At 35.8% G+C, this 16,699-nt stretch overlaps 2 protein-coding genes across 3 annotated transcripts; both read left to right on the top strand.

The window, feature by feature from the left end:
* Positions 1–8,609, top strand: utp15 (UTP15 small subunit processome component). Its single transcript, XM_039654491.2, has 13 exons — positions 1–162; positions 567–694; positions 827–919; positions 1,539–1,723; positions 1,858–2,036; positions 3,838–3,963; positions 4,151–4,286; positions 4,368–4,449; positions 4,557–4,712; positions 4,913–5,014; positions 5,110–5,243; positions 7,995–8,053; positions 8,169–8,609. The coding sequence occupies exons 2-13, from the start codon at positions 605–607 to the stop codon at positions 8,381–8,383; spliced, it is 1,557 nt and encodes a 518-aa protein (XP_039510425.2). The 5' UTR covers positions 1–162; positions 567–604; the 3' UTR covers positions 8,384–8,609.
* A 1,669-nt stretch (positions 8,610–10,278) lies between these two features.
* On the top strand, positions 10,279–16,678 carry calub (calumenin b). Of its 2 annotated transcripts, none has more exons than XM_039654481.2 (7): positions 10,279–10,425; positions 10,963–11,206; positions 11,293–11,486; positions 11,773–11,939; positions 13,414–13,474; positions 13,564–13,763; positions 15,496–16,678. In XM_039654481.2, the coding sequence occupies exons 2-7, from the start codon at positions 10,986–10,988 to the stop codon at positions 15,598–15,600; spliced, it is 948 nt and encodes a 315-aa protein (XP_039510415.2). In that variant the 5' UTR covers positions 10,279–10,425; positions 10,963–10,985; the 3' UTR covers positions 15,601–16,678. The 2 variants fall into 2 exon arrangements, with proteins under 2 accessions (XP_039510415.2, XP_039510416.2); XM_039654482.2 differs by having other exon boundaries at positions 10,339–10,429.
* The last annotated feature ends 21 nt before the right edge of the window (positions 16,679–16,699 follow it).

Genomic DNA, 16,699 nt, shown 5'->3' with positions numbered 1-16,699 from the left:
ATGTAACTCAATAAAGTTTGTTCAACACCGGAAGTATGAGGTCACGCAATGGCGGTCTCCATGTGGATGTAGAATCAACGTGATTTTGCGCATGTTTTGCGTCTGTAACGTACAGAAAAGCCAGCAAAAATTTGTTTACATTTTTTTGGAGGCCACAATAAGGTAAGAAACACATTATAATATTTAGATTATTTGATGCTGTTTATCGAATAAACTTACAAGAGTTAAGCTCGTGTTATCATAGAAGTGTATGGTTGATGGAAGTAACGTTAAGTTAGTTATTATAGTTGTAGATAGATTTAAAAGGGACTACTTATTTAAACCAATAATGATATATTTATATACAGATGTACTATTCAACATTTACATTTGTATATTTGCAAATTATATTCGAGGGAGTTGTTCTGGTTGCGTTTTTGTTTTCTGTTAATTGCCAAATCAAGTTAACGTTAACATTATATGTAAGGCTGAAACGAAATAAAGCTGCAGTCCAAGCTTGCAATACAAAATACTTGCAACGTGCTGGTATTTATTGTGATGTCCGTATGAATGTTGTGATATTGCAGGTCCCCAGAGTGAAGCTGCTGTCAGCTGCATATCTGAGATGGCTTCGTTTAAACCCACCAGAATTCAGACCTATCCAAAACTTGGAGAGAAAGTGACAGAGGACACGCTCTACTGGAAAAATTACAAAGTATGAGAACTTTTTTTTGTATCATTTATATGTCTAGGGGTGTATCTTAGCAAAATAAATTGGTCAACATTTCGTAGTTTTTCGCCATTTATTCACACTGGTTTTCACGACAGTCTGTGTTTTTTCTTTCAGCCTGCTTTGCAGATTAAAGAGTTTGGTGCTATAACAAATATCGAATTCTCCCCTGTCCCACCTCACAATTATGCCGTCACAGCCTCCACCAGAGTGAGTCCATTTATTGTTATTTTTCTGTCATTACATATTCCTACTACTCTCATATTAAAATATTCATGTATTTATTTGTTCTAATATACAAAGTGAGTTACTGAATTGTTTCTGAATGTCTGTCAGTTCTCAATATTTTGATCTAAAATTCTATATTATTTAATTGTTGAAGAAAACTAAACACACATAACTTTAACAAATATGTTTCTGTGTTTAATTAAATTCAATTATAATTGATTTTCTAAAATTATTCCAAATTATTCAATTCAGTGCACTGGTCTATAAAAAATATATTTTTAGATATTATAGTCCACATAAAAAAAAAAAACAAGAAAAAGAAAAATTCAGCCAGGTTTTGCATTATCTTCTAAATCTAATTATAAAGTAAAGTGGCTTTCCTGTGTGTATATATATATATATATATATATATATATAGATATAGAGACTTAGAGAGTGTTTCATTGTGTGGATCATTTGTTCATAATTGCTGTAAAAATAATGTCGCAATCAAAAAGAACCTTGACCTGTTTTTTTGAGCTTTTCTTGTGTGTTTTATTCCCTAAGAATTGAAACCATCACAGTATTATTGGTAGCATAATTTTATAATGTTCTGCATTAGATTCACGTATATGGACCTCACTCTCAAGAGCCCACACGGAGCTTCACTCGTTTTCGGGACACAGCGTATGGAGGGAGCTTCAGAGGTGATGGGAAGCTGTTAGTGGCAGGAAGTGAAGATGGAATCATCCGATTGTTCGACATCAAAAGCCTAGGGGCTCTCAGACAGTTCAAAGGGCACTCCAAGTATGACCTGGCATGAAATAATGACTTTTGAATAATATAATAACTCATTTCATTTCTTTAAAACCAGTAATGTAGCTGTGTCAGCAGTTCTCTTGTCATAAAACTGTCTTTCCTGCTCTCTCTTTTGTGCACAGGGCGGTACACGCAACCACTTTCCTGTCTGATGGGTTTCGTGTGGTGTCGGGGTCAGATGACCTGTCGTGTCGTGTGTGGGATGTTGCCAGTTCTGTTGAGCTCAGCTCATTCACTGAACATACAGACTATATCAGATCTGCTGCCCCCAGCAAACTCAACCCAGATCTGTTTGTCACAGGTTATTATTTTTAATTCACCCTCAGACTTCATCCCCTTCCATCTAAATCTGGCTTAGCCAGATCCATACATTTGAATATTGACAGAAATAAAATCAATATGCACATAAATATACAGCAATTAGAAAGTTTTTTTTTGTTTCATAATGCCAACAAGTCAGTGAGGTTAAAACTGCATATTTTTTGGACCAATGGTGGAGGGAAGGGGACATAATTTTTTATGGGAAATAAAAATTCAGCAAGGATGCATTAAATTGATCAAAAATGTCAGTAAAAAATGTGGGTATAAAAAAGTTAAAGTTAATACGTTCTTTTGAACGTATTAATTAAAGAATATTAAGCAGCAGACATTTTTCAACAATAAAGTTAATAATAAGAAGTTGATTAACTCCAGCTGATTAAAGTTAATAATAATCAGCTGGAGTAATGATGGTGAATTTTGTTACCACAGGAATAAATTATAATAAATTGTTGTAATATTAAACTATATATGAAGAGTTCAGATGCAAAAGCCTCTAAATGCCATTTGAAATTTTCTTCTAGAATGATCATTTTAATCAAGCTTGTATATTTAAGTTCAGTAATTTCACTTAAATGGCAATTAATAGGTAATCTTCAATGCCATTTAAGTGAAATCACTGAAATTAAATATACAAGCTTGATAAAAATGATCATTTTAGAAGAAATTTTCAAATGGCACTTAGAGGCTTTTGCATCTGAACTCTTCATATATATATATATATATATATATATGTTATCAAATAAATGCTGCCTTGGTGAACATAAGACTTCTTTCAAAAAAATATACAAAAATCGACAGCAGTGTGTGTATATTGTTGTAGTAGCTATGATAGTCCTTTCTTCCATCATGAAGCGGTCAAGTTCTTTAAGTTCATGAATAAAACACAAAATCTCAGATAAAATCCATGTAGGCTCAAACACAGCTGCGTACCATTCACTCCTGTCAGCTACTGTTAAAATGTTCATCTTCCCTTGTGCAAAACTACTGTGCCACCAAAGGGACAAATTTTAATATTAAAGGTGCACCGAATTTCTGGACAGTCACATACAAATAACATTAAAGCACATACAAAATATAAAAATATTTGAGTAAGTTACAAATATTTTAACAATAACTCAACCCATACTTCATTTAATCAACAGCATACATTAACTCCAAAGTGCTCCTTTACAATTATGTATATCATCTTGATTAGTTCATCCAAAAATTCTTTAATTAACTACTATAGATGAAGATCTTTTTAATGAAGCTTTCTTTTCCTCCATTGACAGCTACGCAACTACCAATTTGACACTTCAAAAAGTTCATAAACAGATTGTAAAACTAATACATGATTTGAGTGGCTTAGAATGATCTCTTTATATGTTGAACAGATTGTATTTAGTCTTTTGTTCACATATAAACATTCATCAACTCACATCAGTTGTGGTAAACAGAAGCTTAACCAAACCTGCTTAAACCTCATTGGTTCTCGCATGTCAAGCGAACATGCTTTAAGGATCGTTTTACCACAATTGTTCTTTGAGTTGATGAATGTTTAAATGTGAATAAAAGACTAAATTCAAACTTGCGTAGCTGTCAATAGAGGGTCCATCAAAAAGATCTTCATGTGTGTACAGATGAACGAGTCTTACGGGTTTAGAACGACATAAGGATGAGTAATTAATGACAACATTTTTATTTTTAAGGTGAACTATCCTATCCCTTTAAATATGCTCATAAATGTTACAGTTTGTACAGTAGTTAATGTTTGCCCTGAATAATGGTTGTCTCTGTTGCAGGTTCATACGACCACACCGTAAAAGTGTTTGACGTGCGGACAGGCAGCAGTGTGATGACCATGGAACATGGCCACCCTGTGGAGTGTGTACTGTTGTACCCATCAGATGCCCTGCTGGTGTCCACAGGTACACAACACTCATCAGTCGTTACTAATGCTTAGTACCATTTATTCTCATAGGTCATAATGCATATTAGACTTGGTGCATACAGCAGTTTTAAATGTGGCTCTTCCAGTCAAGATTTCAACTCTATTTGTTTTATAATAAAATATCGGAGTCATGTTGAAAATAATTTTGTGTGTATGCATTACAGGAGGGCGCTATGTGAAAATCTGGGACCTGTTGAAAGGCGGACAGCAGCTTGTTTCTCTTAAGAATCATCACAAAACAGTTACGTGTGCATGTCTGAGTTCTACAGGCAACAAACTGCTCACAGGATCACTGGACAGGTATGTTTGCATGTGTGAGACAGTAAAGAAATGTACTTATTTGAACTGGTATTTATTGCTTCTGGTTGCTTTCCATGTTAGGCATGTCAAAGTGTACAACTCCTCCTATAAGGTTGTGCATAATTTCGACTGTGCGGCATCCATCCTCAGTCTGGCTATTGCGGTACGTTTAGTTCATTGCACAGGAAGAAATCTATAAATATAAATGTATAAAAGGGGTTTTTCACTTGCACTTCATTTAAGGTGTTACTCATTGTGGTTCTCCTTTAGCCTAATGATAACACAGTTGCCGTTGGGATGACCAATGGCGTGTTGAGCGTCAGGCACAGGAAGCAAAAAGAAGAAAAAGAGACGTTAGCTGATCGAAGGCGACGGGGACCAGTGTACCGGGTCAATTTCAAGGGAAAGAACTTTGTACCCAAACAGGTGACATTTTATTTTCTCAATGAATGATTTGTTCACATCTCAGCTAAAATTGGTCTGTAATATTGCTATACAACAGCTGAAATATTCATATCATAATATAATTCAATGAAATAAGGATTTACTTTAAGTGCCGTTTACTCTTGTTTTTCTGCTTTTTTTTGTTTTTGCTTCAGTTGTCTTACTGTCTTCATGTCTTTTAGTTTGATTTCTTGGTCAATAAACCAGCGAAGCAGCATCTACAGAAACATGACAAACAGCTAAAAAACTTTGAGGTGTCCAAAGCCCTAGACTCAGCTCTGGAGGTAAACACACACACACGTGTGGATAGAAGACATTTCATGTTTGAAATGACTGTTCAGATGATGACACTAGTATATGTTTGTGCGTGTTTACACAGGCATGGAAACGCAGCAGCAAACCAGAGGTTGCAGTGGTCGTTATGATGGAGCTAAACCGCAGAGGAACTCTGAAAAACGCTCTCGCAGGAAGAGATGAAGCGAGCTTAGCTAGGATACTCGACTTCCTTCTAAAGTGAGTAACACACAGTATTATGACTTCAGACTCTCTTATAAAACGTGTTATGATGGCTCATGTACAGTTTATGAACAGTTAAAAATGGGAAAAAAAAAAAATATATATATAGAGGGGTGTAACGAGACACGTATTCGTATTGAACCGTTCGGTACGAGGCTTTCGGTTCGGTTTTCGGTAAGCATTTTTGAACCGTACGGTTCGTTCGGTTCATTTTTCCTGCCGACCAACATTTCATTATTTCAAGTGTATGCGCGTTCATAATGTAAGAAACGCTGGCGTGACCACAACATTGCCCAACATCAAATGGCAAATGTAATGTAAGCGGAACGAACCTGAGCTACTCGTTATTGTGTGGTTGTCTGGATCACGGACCGTTTATCAGTTCGGACCAATGCAGCGCGAGCCGATCTTGATCAGCACTGTTACTACACAGCCAAATCCAGTAAAGAAAACATTTGAATTCGTCACTGAAGTAATAATATCGGTGCGAGATCTAGTGAGAAACATTCACATTTCACGTTCGTTCACGAAACATTCACGTTATCAACGGATCAAACAGCACTGACGTGGAAACCAGGAAGAAAAATTGCCATGAATGAACTATCCAGTGTCCACAGATCAGCAACATTCACCATGGATTTACTGTATAACACTACTATCTGTAAGTTTGGCAGTAATAGTAGGCCATAATGCTTTCAAGTAACATCACGTCTGTTTTATTTTAACATTATCAATACAATTGCTGCCCTCAAAGGTTAATCTAAACTAAAATAAACCTTTGTTTATAACTACTACAATATTACATTTAATTTTGTCCAAGGAGCTGTTTTGTTTTATATGCTCCTAAGAAAAGTCAAGTAGAGCTCCATCATTGCTCAAAGTTAAAAATTATCATACTTCATGATGTTAGTTTTAATAAAAATATAATTAAAAAAATTAAATCAAGGAAATTTCTCTGCCATTTCTTTCTTTTTGCTGTATTTGAAACGTACCGAACCATACCGAACTGAACCGTGACACAAATGTATCGTATGGAACCGAACCGCGAATTTTGTGAACCGTTACACCCCTAATATATATATATATATATATATATATATATATATACATACATACTGATGTAGTACAGTCTCATCTGGGGACTTGTTGAAACTTGACTTCTATCTTCTACCGATTTTCATTGATTCACAAATTTCAAAAACAAATGTTATAATGTGTAACAGTTCTTAAACAGTACTACTTAAAGTTATTGAGTTTAATCACAATAAGCCACGAACAAGGGCTCAATGCGGTACTCGTGCAGACGGACACACAGCTGAAATACGTGCGAAGATGCCGCTTCTCGCATGCATGCAATCTCGAATTCCGTTCTCTTTCAGAGCTACGCACACAATTATGTCAAAATGCACAGCGTGTGAACTGTGGAGTATTCAATTTAAACAGTCTGTTATGCGAACAAAAACAAATGGGAGAAAATCTGATGTGTAACTATATTCGTGCATCTGTTCTTAAAGGGACAGCCGCTTCATAAACTGTAGACATCATTAATGTTAATTAAAAAAAAAAAATCAAATAGATCGATAACCGATATTTTGAACCTATATATATATATATTATAGCCTATGCCTGGTGTAAAACTGTATTTTTTTTAAACTGTTTTTACAAATACTTTCTTGAAATGATTTTAAACATATCTTTGAATCTGAGAACTGTTAATAATAATAATAATAATAACTTGTAAAAAGTGCAGGGAGCACCCAGCAGCATTCTGTAAACATTTTGTAAAACTTAAAGACTCTATTTAAATGTTTAAATGAAATTTTAGTAATCAAAAAGCATTTCTAATTAATTAAAATCATCAAACTTATTCAATGTATTTACAGTTTAACAAAAATGAAATTTTTAGGGCTTTGTGAAAAAACGAATGTTTATTTTGACCGGTCTTTGAGTTTCCGTTTGTCTATGATATGACGTTAACTTTTGTCAGTTGAAGCATTAAAAAGCTGATGAAGTGACTAAGCGACTCTGGAGATGATGTTTATGCAATCATGTCCTCATATAATGATGCAGCTGAGGCTAAAAACAGGCAAGCGTCACGCGTGCTCCAGTGTGTGTGACAAATGAAATCACGCGTCTGTGCCATTCATTTAGAGACACGCAGGATTCATATGTAAGTAGTCTTTTTGTGGTTTGATTTTATTTTATCAGCAAATCGGTTTTGAAAATGACCGATACCGATAACCATGAAAATGCTTAATATCGGCGCCGATAATCGGTCGACCCCTAATGCTAAGCTATGCTAAAAGTGGTACCGCCAGAACCGGAGATCGGCTGAATGTATTCAATAACAGTAAAACTCAACGGTTTAACTTCTGGGGGAGTTGTAAAATGAGCCTATTTCCAAAAAAAGTGGAGTATCCCTTTAAGAGTTTCTGCACTGTTAATATTCTGTGAAATGCATGCCAATACATTCTTGTGACAAAACCATTCTTCTTAGAATATTAAATGCACTGGGAAATTCTTTGGCAGGTTCTCAGGGTGTGGTGACTGAGAATTTGGGTCACACAAAAACAAAAGTGACCCAGAACAGAAGGTCAAAAACTGAAGCATAGACAAGCCAAAATAGTCTAGATCCCATTTTCTTGATTTAAGGTTGATTTAATGCCATGATACATGTACTTAATGACTTGAAAGTCATGAAATGATTCATAAATCAGGTTAAAGGATGTTCTTGGCTATTTTTTTCAGGTACATCACTGACCCACGCTTCTCTCGCCCTCTGCTCACGGTCGGGGATATTGTGCTTGGTAAGTTTCACATCATATCACGTGCACGTGAGCAAGTGAGAATGAAGAAGTGTGCTGGTTGCGAAATAGAATTGTTTTTCTATGTTTTTCTTCATAAGAAATTGTGCGTGTGTAGATCTATATCAGCAGGTTATTCCCCAGTCACCTGTAGTCGAGAGGTTGCTGCAACGTCTTTTAGAGCTGTTGGGTCGGGAAGCAGAACTTCAGCAGGAGTTTTTACAGGTCTTGGGAATCCTGGACACGCTTTTCGCATCCTTGAACCTCAGAAAAGATGTTGCCACCTTTGCTGCCCCACCAGTAGCGCAGGGGTCACAGCTACAAGCCGCCTGACACTCATTACAAAACTCAGTGGGATCTTGTGACGTAACCGAAACAGGCTAGACTTTGAAAGGCGTGGTGGAAACGAAAGGGATATTGAAAGGAAACAAACATGAGAGACGTGGGGAAGATGTTGCTTAATGGCAGTGAATAATCACTGTGTCAGCCATTTTCTGCTGATGTTTGCAGAATTTGAAAATGTATTTTGTATATTCCTATCATAAAATATTTGAATCTGTGTTTTGGTTCATTCTTTCCTCCATTCACATTTAGTCATTTAGCAGACGCTTTTATCCAAAGCGACTTGCATATTAGGACTAAATTAAAGCGAGTCATCGTAAAGAGGCAAAATTGAATTGAATTAGTTTTCATTGATAATCAAAAATCGTCATATTATAAAATGGGCCTATACTGTACAATAATGATTGGTGGTTTAATTTAGTGACTGACAGAAGTTTACAGAGTATTCTATAAAATATAACTTAAAATGTATGGTAACATGTAACTCAAGGGCCAAATGTAACCTAATGTTCAGAATCGTGGTGGTTTAATAGTAATGTAAGAACCAGTCATTGGGGAAATCCAGATTTTTTCAAGGACTAATCTGACTATACGACCTTGAGTGTAAGATGTCTGTCTTCAATTTTTGAAGAATGCCTGTAGATGGGCCCCACTGAGTTTCATAGAAGGGGAAAATACAATGAAAGTCATTGGTGCCCGTCAACTGTTTGGTTACTGAGATTCTTCAAAATGTCTTATTTTTTGTTCAGGAGAAGGAAGTATCTGATACAGGTTTGGAACAACTTGAAGGTGAGAAAATGATGACAATTTTAATTTTTTGGGTGAACTAATACTGTAGACAGCTAAAAAAAAAAAAAAAACATTCTCAAAATACATTGTATTATATGTGTTTTTGTATATAACATGTTTTAATATCTTATAACGTGTAATGGTGCTTAGTAAAAGTTCAAATCTAAAATGCACAACTGGGTGCAATGTCACTGATAAAATGACTGACTATTTGAAACATTTAAATACTGTTCAGAAACAGAAAGAAGCCAGCTTGCTTTTTCTACGGGGTTATTGACATAGAGGTTATTGAGCATTTCTGATATTCCATGCGCCATCTACTGCCATGTGACTGTATACACAGTAGTCAACATTTGAGATGGATCAAAACCTGTCATCAAAGTTAAATTAATTTTGAACAATACCCGTTCTTGTTTTACGACAGCTTTGTTTACTTTTTTTATCCGCTTCAAACGTTGACTACTCTATATATTGTAAGTTAATGCATTATTCAATTCCATAATGCATTTAAGTGTGGATTAGGTTTTAATTTACCTTTAGGACCCATTTTATTATCTTTACAATATCGTCAAGAATAAAACAGAATATTATTTGAAATTTATAAGATGTGCGGCCTTAATAAAAAAAATACTAATTCTAAGAAGAATACATAAGAGATTTTTAAAAACAAATTAATAACTTAATAAAATTTAAGGTGGCTAATCAGTGATTTACAGAGTTGTAAGCATGGTTTTAACTTATGCTTTCTTTAAATATTGAAATCAGGTCATTTTTAAACGTCACAAAACTTGGAGTTAAAAAAAACCTACAAAAAAACATGCAGTGGATACCTTTTCTTTTTTTTTTTTTTCCCACCCATTTTTATTAATATGAACGAGACAATTGACTACAGACATATTAGAAAATATTACTTCAAAAGGAGAAACATTAACATACAAGATAGCATTCTGAAAAAGGAGAGGGGTAATAATAAAATAAATAAGTACATAAAATAACGTGCCTTGAGGACGTGGCAGTTCTAAACCAATGGCATAATTACGTTTGGACTGAACTGGACCAATCGCGAAGCGACGCGAAGCGTCCTGAGGGCAATCTACAATCTGATTGGTGCGTTAAGGGAAGTCTGTGCGTTTTGTCCAATCTGATTGGTCAGTTGAATGGGCTATCCAGGGGAAGCGTCTCAACTAGTTTGACATCCGGAGTTACTGAGAACAGCCGGGCGGCGTGAAAGACTACAATAATTGGTAGGTAAAGTTGTATCAAATCATTAAACAGTTTAGCGAATATGACCCTTTATGCTTCGCTGTTTCATTTTTCTCGTTCTAAAGTGATTTGTATTTGCATGAAGCTTAATGTGAGGAATTTAAAATATACTTGCATGTCTAAATATCTGGAACATTAATTGAATGTTACAATAAAATGTTATTAAGAAAAAAATAGATAATTTAGATAATTTTTTGATAACACTTTGGAACAGCATTCATTGCACTGGCAAAAAGTGTATTACCCTGATTGTTTGTTTAAATGTATTATGGGAGTTCCATGTAAATAACAGGCAAGATGAATATGGTGCCATGGTGATACATTAATGCATATGTCCCGAGTATAAATATGTAGTGAACTTACTCAATGCTTCTAGGAGCTTCCTGTCACATAAAATAATTAACTATCAATGTATATGGAGTTAGCATGATTGGAAATTATTATTTGTAACAAACTGCATGTGTTCTGTTTGCATTTATATTCACTTGCTCTCCACTTTGCTTTTTGACCCTGTTAAGAAAAAATAAAATAGGACGTGAAAATGGACCTGTTGCCGCTCTTGCTGTTCGTCGCCCTCTGCGTTCTTCAGTCCTCCAGCAAACCCATGGAAAAGAAGGACCGTGTCCATCATGACGCCCCCCTCAGCAACAAGGAGCACGATGATGAGGAGAACTTCGAGTACGACCACGAGGCTTTTCTCGGACAAGAGGAGGCAAAGACTTTTGAACAGCTCACTCCAGAGGAGAGCAAAGAGAGACTGGGGTAAAAACAGACGCACCACATATAGATATGAGCTCTTCTGAGAAAGTCCTCCTAATCATTCTCTCTCTCTTTCTTTCTCTCTACAGTAAAATCGTAGAAAAGATTGATGAGGATCACGACGGCTTTGTGACCGTTGATGAGATGAAGCGGAGGATCAAACATGCGCAGAAGCGATGGTTCTATGAAGATGTGGACCGGCAGTGGCAGGCTCATGATCTCGACTCAGATGCCTATGTCTCCTGGGAGGAATACAAGAACGCTACTTATGGTTACATCCTTGGTGTGTATAATATGTTAATTGGTGAATTATATTTCTAAGGTTTTGCTCATGCTGCAAATGAATCTGATTTGGTTTTCCAATCTGATCTTATGGAACAAGCAGCTATACCCTCATTTTACAAGTGATGCAATCAAATCCATTTGTTGTGACTGTACAGTCTGAGTTCAAAACAACTAAAGGAATTTGAGTCAGGCCAAAAAATAAATACTGTTTACCATGTAAATTTACCGTTTTAACCAGGAATTGCTTGAAATCCCAACTAATATGATTGTCAATGTGTGCTTAGATGAAGCAGATCCCGAGGATGGTTTTAACTACAGACAAATGATGGCCAGAGATGAGCGCCGTTTCAAGATGGCTGACCATGATGGTGACATGAGGGCAAATAAAGAAGAGTTTACAGCGTTCCTTCACCCAGAGGAGTTTGACTTCATGATGGATATTATAGTGCTGGTACGTCTGGACAGTCTTCCACACCATTGCTGTTATCTTATTTTTAGGGCTGTCAAATAATGCATTCAAATTATAAACACATTTAACGCACCTGTCCCAGACTTACATAGGTCATCATTTCATACAGTTGGTTGGAGAACAATTCAATGGAGCCTTTAGAATGCAGTTAGAATGCCCCTAAAATTGAATAAATTGGGGCAAAAATGCCCCCGTATGTGTTTTTGTCTGATGACTAGACGTTTGCCTACACAGCTGAAGCAGACGTGCCTGTATGCACTCAAACTAATACTCACAGATTTGTTTATTGAGGTGTAAACTTTGTATATAGGCTAGAAATTGCGCACACACAGAAAAATTCAGAAGCATAGTAACAGTTTTTCAACCTCTATGCCATGATTTTTAAAATAAAACAGCTTTGCTACTGTTACACATAGTATAGCGCTCCTCAACAGAATCATTTTGGGAGAGGATTTATGTAAACACAGATATTGGATACCAGTCGTGTCTACTAAACAGGCGGGACAAAAAATCCGTTTTTGATCCAAAAGATCAGATCTGTGCATTAAGCCTGAATGGCTCAATGATTTACTCATTTAGACATTTACTGCCACCTAATGGCAGTTAAAGTTTCTTATTTAGAGTATCAGTTCATTAAAAATACAATTTTTATATTTCTACATTAATTAAAGGCCAATAAGCCCAGGTTCCCACGGGTCCTTGAAATCTTTAAAAGTTTGTGAATCTGAAAAAAAAAAAAAATTCAAGGCCCTAGAAAGTTTTTGAAAATGAACATATGTAGATAAATGGCCTTGAAAGTACTTGAATTTATTTTGTGCAAAATATTTTCAGGAAAAAAATCCATTTTATTCCCTCCGGTCTGCTAATGTGTTATGTCACCAACACTTTGTGGCCTATGCATACTAGCTTTCTTCATTTACATTAGTTACGCACATTAACGCGTTACGTTGTGTTTCCTGCGTGAGGTACTTTGTGTTGTACGTTGCCATGACGTTCACGCATGCACAAAACTACTACGATGGTATCCCAACGTTTGTTATTGGACACAACACATGTGTCCCACATTAAGTTCTTGAATTTGAGAGTATTGGGCCTGGAAAGTCCTTGAAAGGTCTTTGAATTTGAAGCTAACCAAAGTGTGGGAACCCAATAATAATAAGCCAATTAAAGGGATAGATGACTTTCTTTCTTTTGCGGAACATAAAATAAGATATTTAGAAAAATGGTGGTAACCAAATTGTTTCGGTTACTAGTGACTTCCATTGTATAAACCAAAAAATACGGCCGTTGTAGCCTAAAAGTTTGTGTAATAAATTATATGTTGAGTCAGATAAAATATTGCTCTCTCAAGCTACTTTTAATAAAACTACTTTTAGTACAATTTAATACAATAATGACTTTAAATGATGTTTTGGGGGTAATTTGACTTTTTTTTTGTCTATGGTTTGATCTACAGGAGACCATGGAGGACATTGATAAAAATGGAGATGGTTTCATCGACTTTGATGAATATATTAGTAAGTCGTCGTAAGTGTTTTTTTTTTTTTAAAGTGTGTATTTAAGTTTCCTGTTCCATGTATTGATTTGTCGCCCTTGTGTATTTCAGGTGATATGTACAGCCAGAATGGAGACCCAGCTGAACCAGAATGGGTGAAAACCGAAAGACAACAGTTTACAGAGTTCAGGGATAAAAACAAAGATGGCCGTATGGATAAAGATGAGACCCGTGACTGGATCATACCCTCCGATTATGACCATGCAGAGGCTGAGGCCAAACACCTTCTCTATGAGGCTGACGCAGATCAGGTAAAAACATGGCGATTCTCTGAAGGGACCCTTTGCAAAAAAGTCATAGCCATTACTTATTTAGCTATCTGAAAGTTGTAGTTATGATTATGATGTTTATTTCAAACCTGCATTCTAGTTTTCTCACAAATCAACATAACAGGCTACATAACAAACAATTTATACAAGTGTATATATAGGGCGTAGAGTTTGCTCTACGAAACTCGGTCATGGAGGGCCACTGTCCTTGCAGAGTTTAGCTTCAACCCTGATCAAACACACCTGAGCAAGCTAATCAAGGTCTTCATGATCAGTAGAAACAGTAGAATCAGTGATCCAATAAATGCATAAATAGTTTTTGCAAAACGGAACATTCCAGCATCATTTAATCACCCTCTTGTCATTGAAAACCTATGTAATGTAAAGTTTAGCACAACATCTACATGTTCTTTTCCATGCGCTGTAGATGGAAAAAACTGTTTCTGGGTCAACCTGCTAAACATCTCCTTTTGTGATCCATGGAAAACATTTGGCAGATGCTTTTGTTCAAAGCTACTTGCATTGCGTTTAACGGGATAGTTCACTTTGAAATTAATTTTTTATATGTTTTAGCTTACCTCAAGGGCATCCAAGATGTAGGTGTCTTTGTTTCCACAGTATTTTCAATTTTGACATTTTTCGGTCAAACCGTTGTTGTCTGTCAGTCATATAATGCAGGTTTAGGGGTCCACCTCGAAGAGCATGAACAGAGAAGTCAAAATTAAACTTGATTTAATGACTCGTGAATGTAAGTACACACTGATGGCCCAAGACATGAAACGAGCGGTTTGTGTGAGAAAACGAACAGTATTTATATCGTTTTTACCTCTTGTTAAAAGTTATGTCGAACTGATCTGAATCAGATGTCAAACTGAACCGAACTGAAACATCTCCAGACGTTACGCCGGAAGTGATCTCTCGCGCGTTTACGTCACGCATTGTTTACACAGAGATTTCGGAAGTTTTACCTTTCACTAAACATATTTAGATATACGGGAAATCGCAATGGACGACAATTTTGATATATCTAAATATGTTTAGTGTAATCTGTGTAAACAATGCGTGACAGATCACTTCCGGCGTAACGTTGGACACGGTTCAGTTTGGTTCAGTTGGACATCTGATTCAGATCAGTTGGACATGGCTGTGGATACACGAGGTAAAAAACATATAAATACTGTTCGTTTTCTCACACAAACCGCTCGTTTCGTGTCATCAGTGTGTACTTGCATTTACGAGTCATTAAATGATGTTTAATTTTGACTTCTCTGTGCATACTCTTTGAGGTGGACCCCCTATACCTGCATTATATGACTGACAGACAAGAACAGTTTGACCTAAAAATGTCAAAATTGAAAATACTGTGGAAACAAAGACACCTACATCTTGGATACCCTTGGGATAAGCTAAAACATATCAAAAATGAATTTCAAAGTGAACTATCCATTTAAGGCACCACCATGCTCTACTACTGTTTGAGCTCCAGAAATTATGCATTTTTATATGAATTAATTTGATTTCATTAATAAGCCCTAATTCTATTGTTCAGGGTGGATAAAAGCAAATAAAAATAAATTTGGAGATGTGATAACTGCTGAAAATTATAGATGATGATACGATTGTCTAGCCTTTATATATATATAAATTCGTAATAACGTATATCGTAATCGTTTCAGTTATTCTTCAATAACAGCTTTTTTTTCTCCCATGATAGGATGGACATCTCACAAAGCAGGAAATTGTGGATAAGTATGACCTATTTGTCGGGAGCCAAGTTACAGATTTTGGAGATGCTCTGGTTCGACACGATGAATTTTAATTTAGAAAAATTTACACTTGTGATTGTGAAATGCAAAAAGAACAATAATTTATTTTATGATTTCATTACTGTGTTTACAAAACTTTTCTTCTTTTTTTACGCCGACTCGATCAAATCCAATTTTTTGCCTTTTTTCGTGAACATGTCCTTCGTAGCTTAACACTCATCGGCGTTGGATTCTGATGCGATTTAAAATGCTCTGATGAAGTAATATTCAGGTCAGCTTGTGAAGCTTGTCAAAGTGATGTGTTGAGGTTTGCCTAATGGTTTATAATGCACTAAAATTACCCATATAATGCAGCTTAATGGCATTTGTGTAACCCAACACAGCATAGAGCACTTGTTTCAAGTGGATACATTGCACATAATATGAATCTTTTTTTAAATAAAAACAACCAATACCATTATGTAAACCACTTCTCTAAATAAGACCAAATGTCTTACAACCACTGCATGTACATATTCTTCATTTAGCTAGAGAATGTATAATATTAAAAATCAAGCATAGTAATAGATCATAGTTAGACTGTTGTGTTTGGATCAAAACAGACCTAAACTAGAGTTCAGGATTCCTTTATTTCTCGAGCCTGCAGGAACATGGGATGTCGTGGCTCGATGTGCTGATCTATGATCAGTTTTATTGTTCTTTCATACTCAAAGGACAGTGAGTGCAAGGACAGAAACTATCAACTACTCGGGTGCACTTTTATGAATAAAATTCCTGCTCCAAGGACCATTGAACACCATTCGACCCTCTATGACCTGTCAGTAAGACCTTTATTAATGGACTGTACCAACAAACGCTGTTTTTTCCTCAAGTGCCTTTTTTTGTCTCCCTTAGCCTTAAAACTGCTTCGTTATTGTTTTCTTACCTTTTTCCCTCGTGCAATTTATACATGACTGAAAATGACCTCCTCACTTAATGTTAGTATATAGTTTGTGTGTATATATATATATATATATATATATATATATATATATGTCTGTAATTGAATGTGAACAATATGCTGTAATCAGGTATTGTAAATACTGTCTTAAAGCTTAAGAGTGTTTTCTCAATAAAATTGACTAAAACGAATCATTTTTAATTTTGTTTCCA

The sequence above is a fragment of the Pimephales promelas genome, chromosome 10 (genome assembly GCF_988280905.1).
Source record: "Pimephales promelas chromosome 10, fPimPro1.hap1.1, whole genome shotgun sequence".
NCBI lineage: Eukaryota > Metazoa > Chordata > Actinopteri > Cypriniformes > Leuciscidae > Pimephales > Pimephales promelas.
This window is presented reverse-complemented; position numbering and strand designations above follow the sequence as displayed.

Excerpts from the sequence above, each read along its gene's own strand:
- utp15 (XM_039654491.2), top strand. The coding sequence starts at position 605 with ATGGCTTCGTTTAAACCCACCAGAATTCAGACCTATCCAAAACTTGGA. Across the intron at positions 4,287-4,367 it reads CTCACAGGATCACTGGACAG|GCATGTCAAAGTGTACAACT; the intron begins GTATGTTTGCAT and ends TTTCCATGTTAG. Across the intron at positions 8,054-8,168 it reads GGTCGGGGATATTGTGCTTG|ATCTATATCAGCAGGTTATT; the intron begins GTAAGTTTCACA and ends GTGCGTGTGTAG.
- calub (XM_039654481.2), top strand. The coding sequence starts at position 10,986 with ATGGACCTGTTGCCGCTCTTGCTGTTCGTCGCCCTCTGCGTTCTTCAG. Across the intron at positions 11,207-11,292 it reads GAGAGCAAAGAGAGACTGGG|TAAAATCGTAGAAAAGATTG; the intron begins GTAAAAACAGAC and ends TTCTCTCTACAG. Across the intron at positions 11,940-13,413 it reads TGATGGATATTATAGTGCTG|GAGACCATGGAGGACATTGA; the intron begins GTACGTCTGGAC and ends TTTGATCTACAG.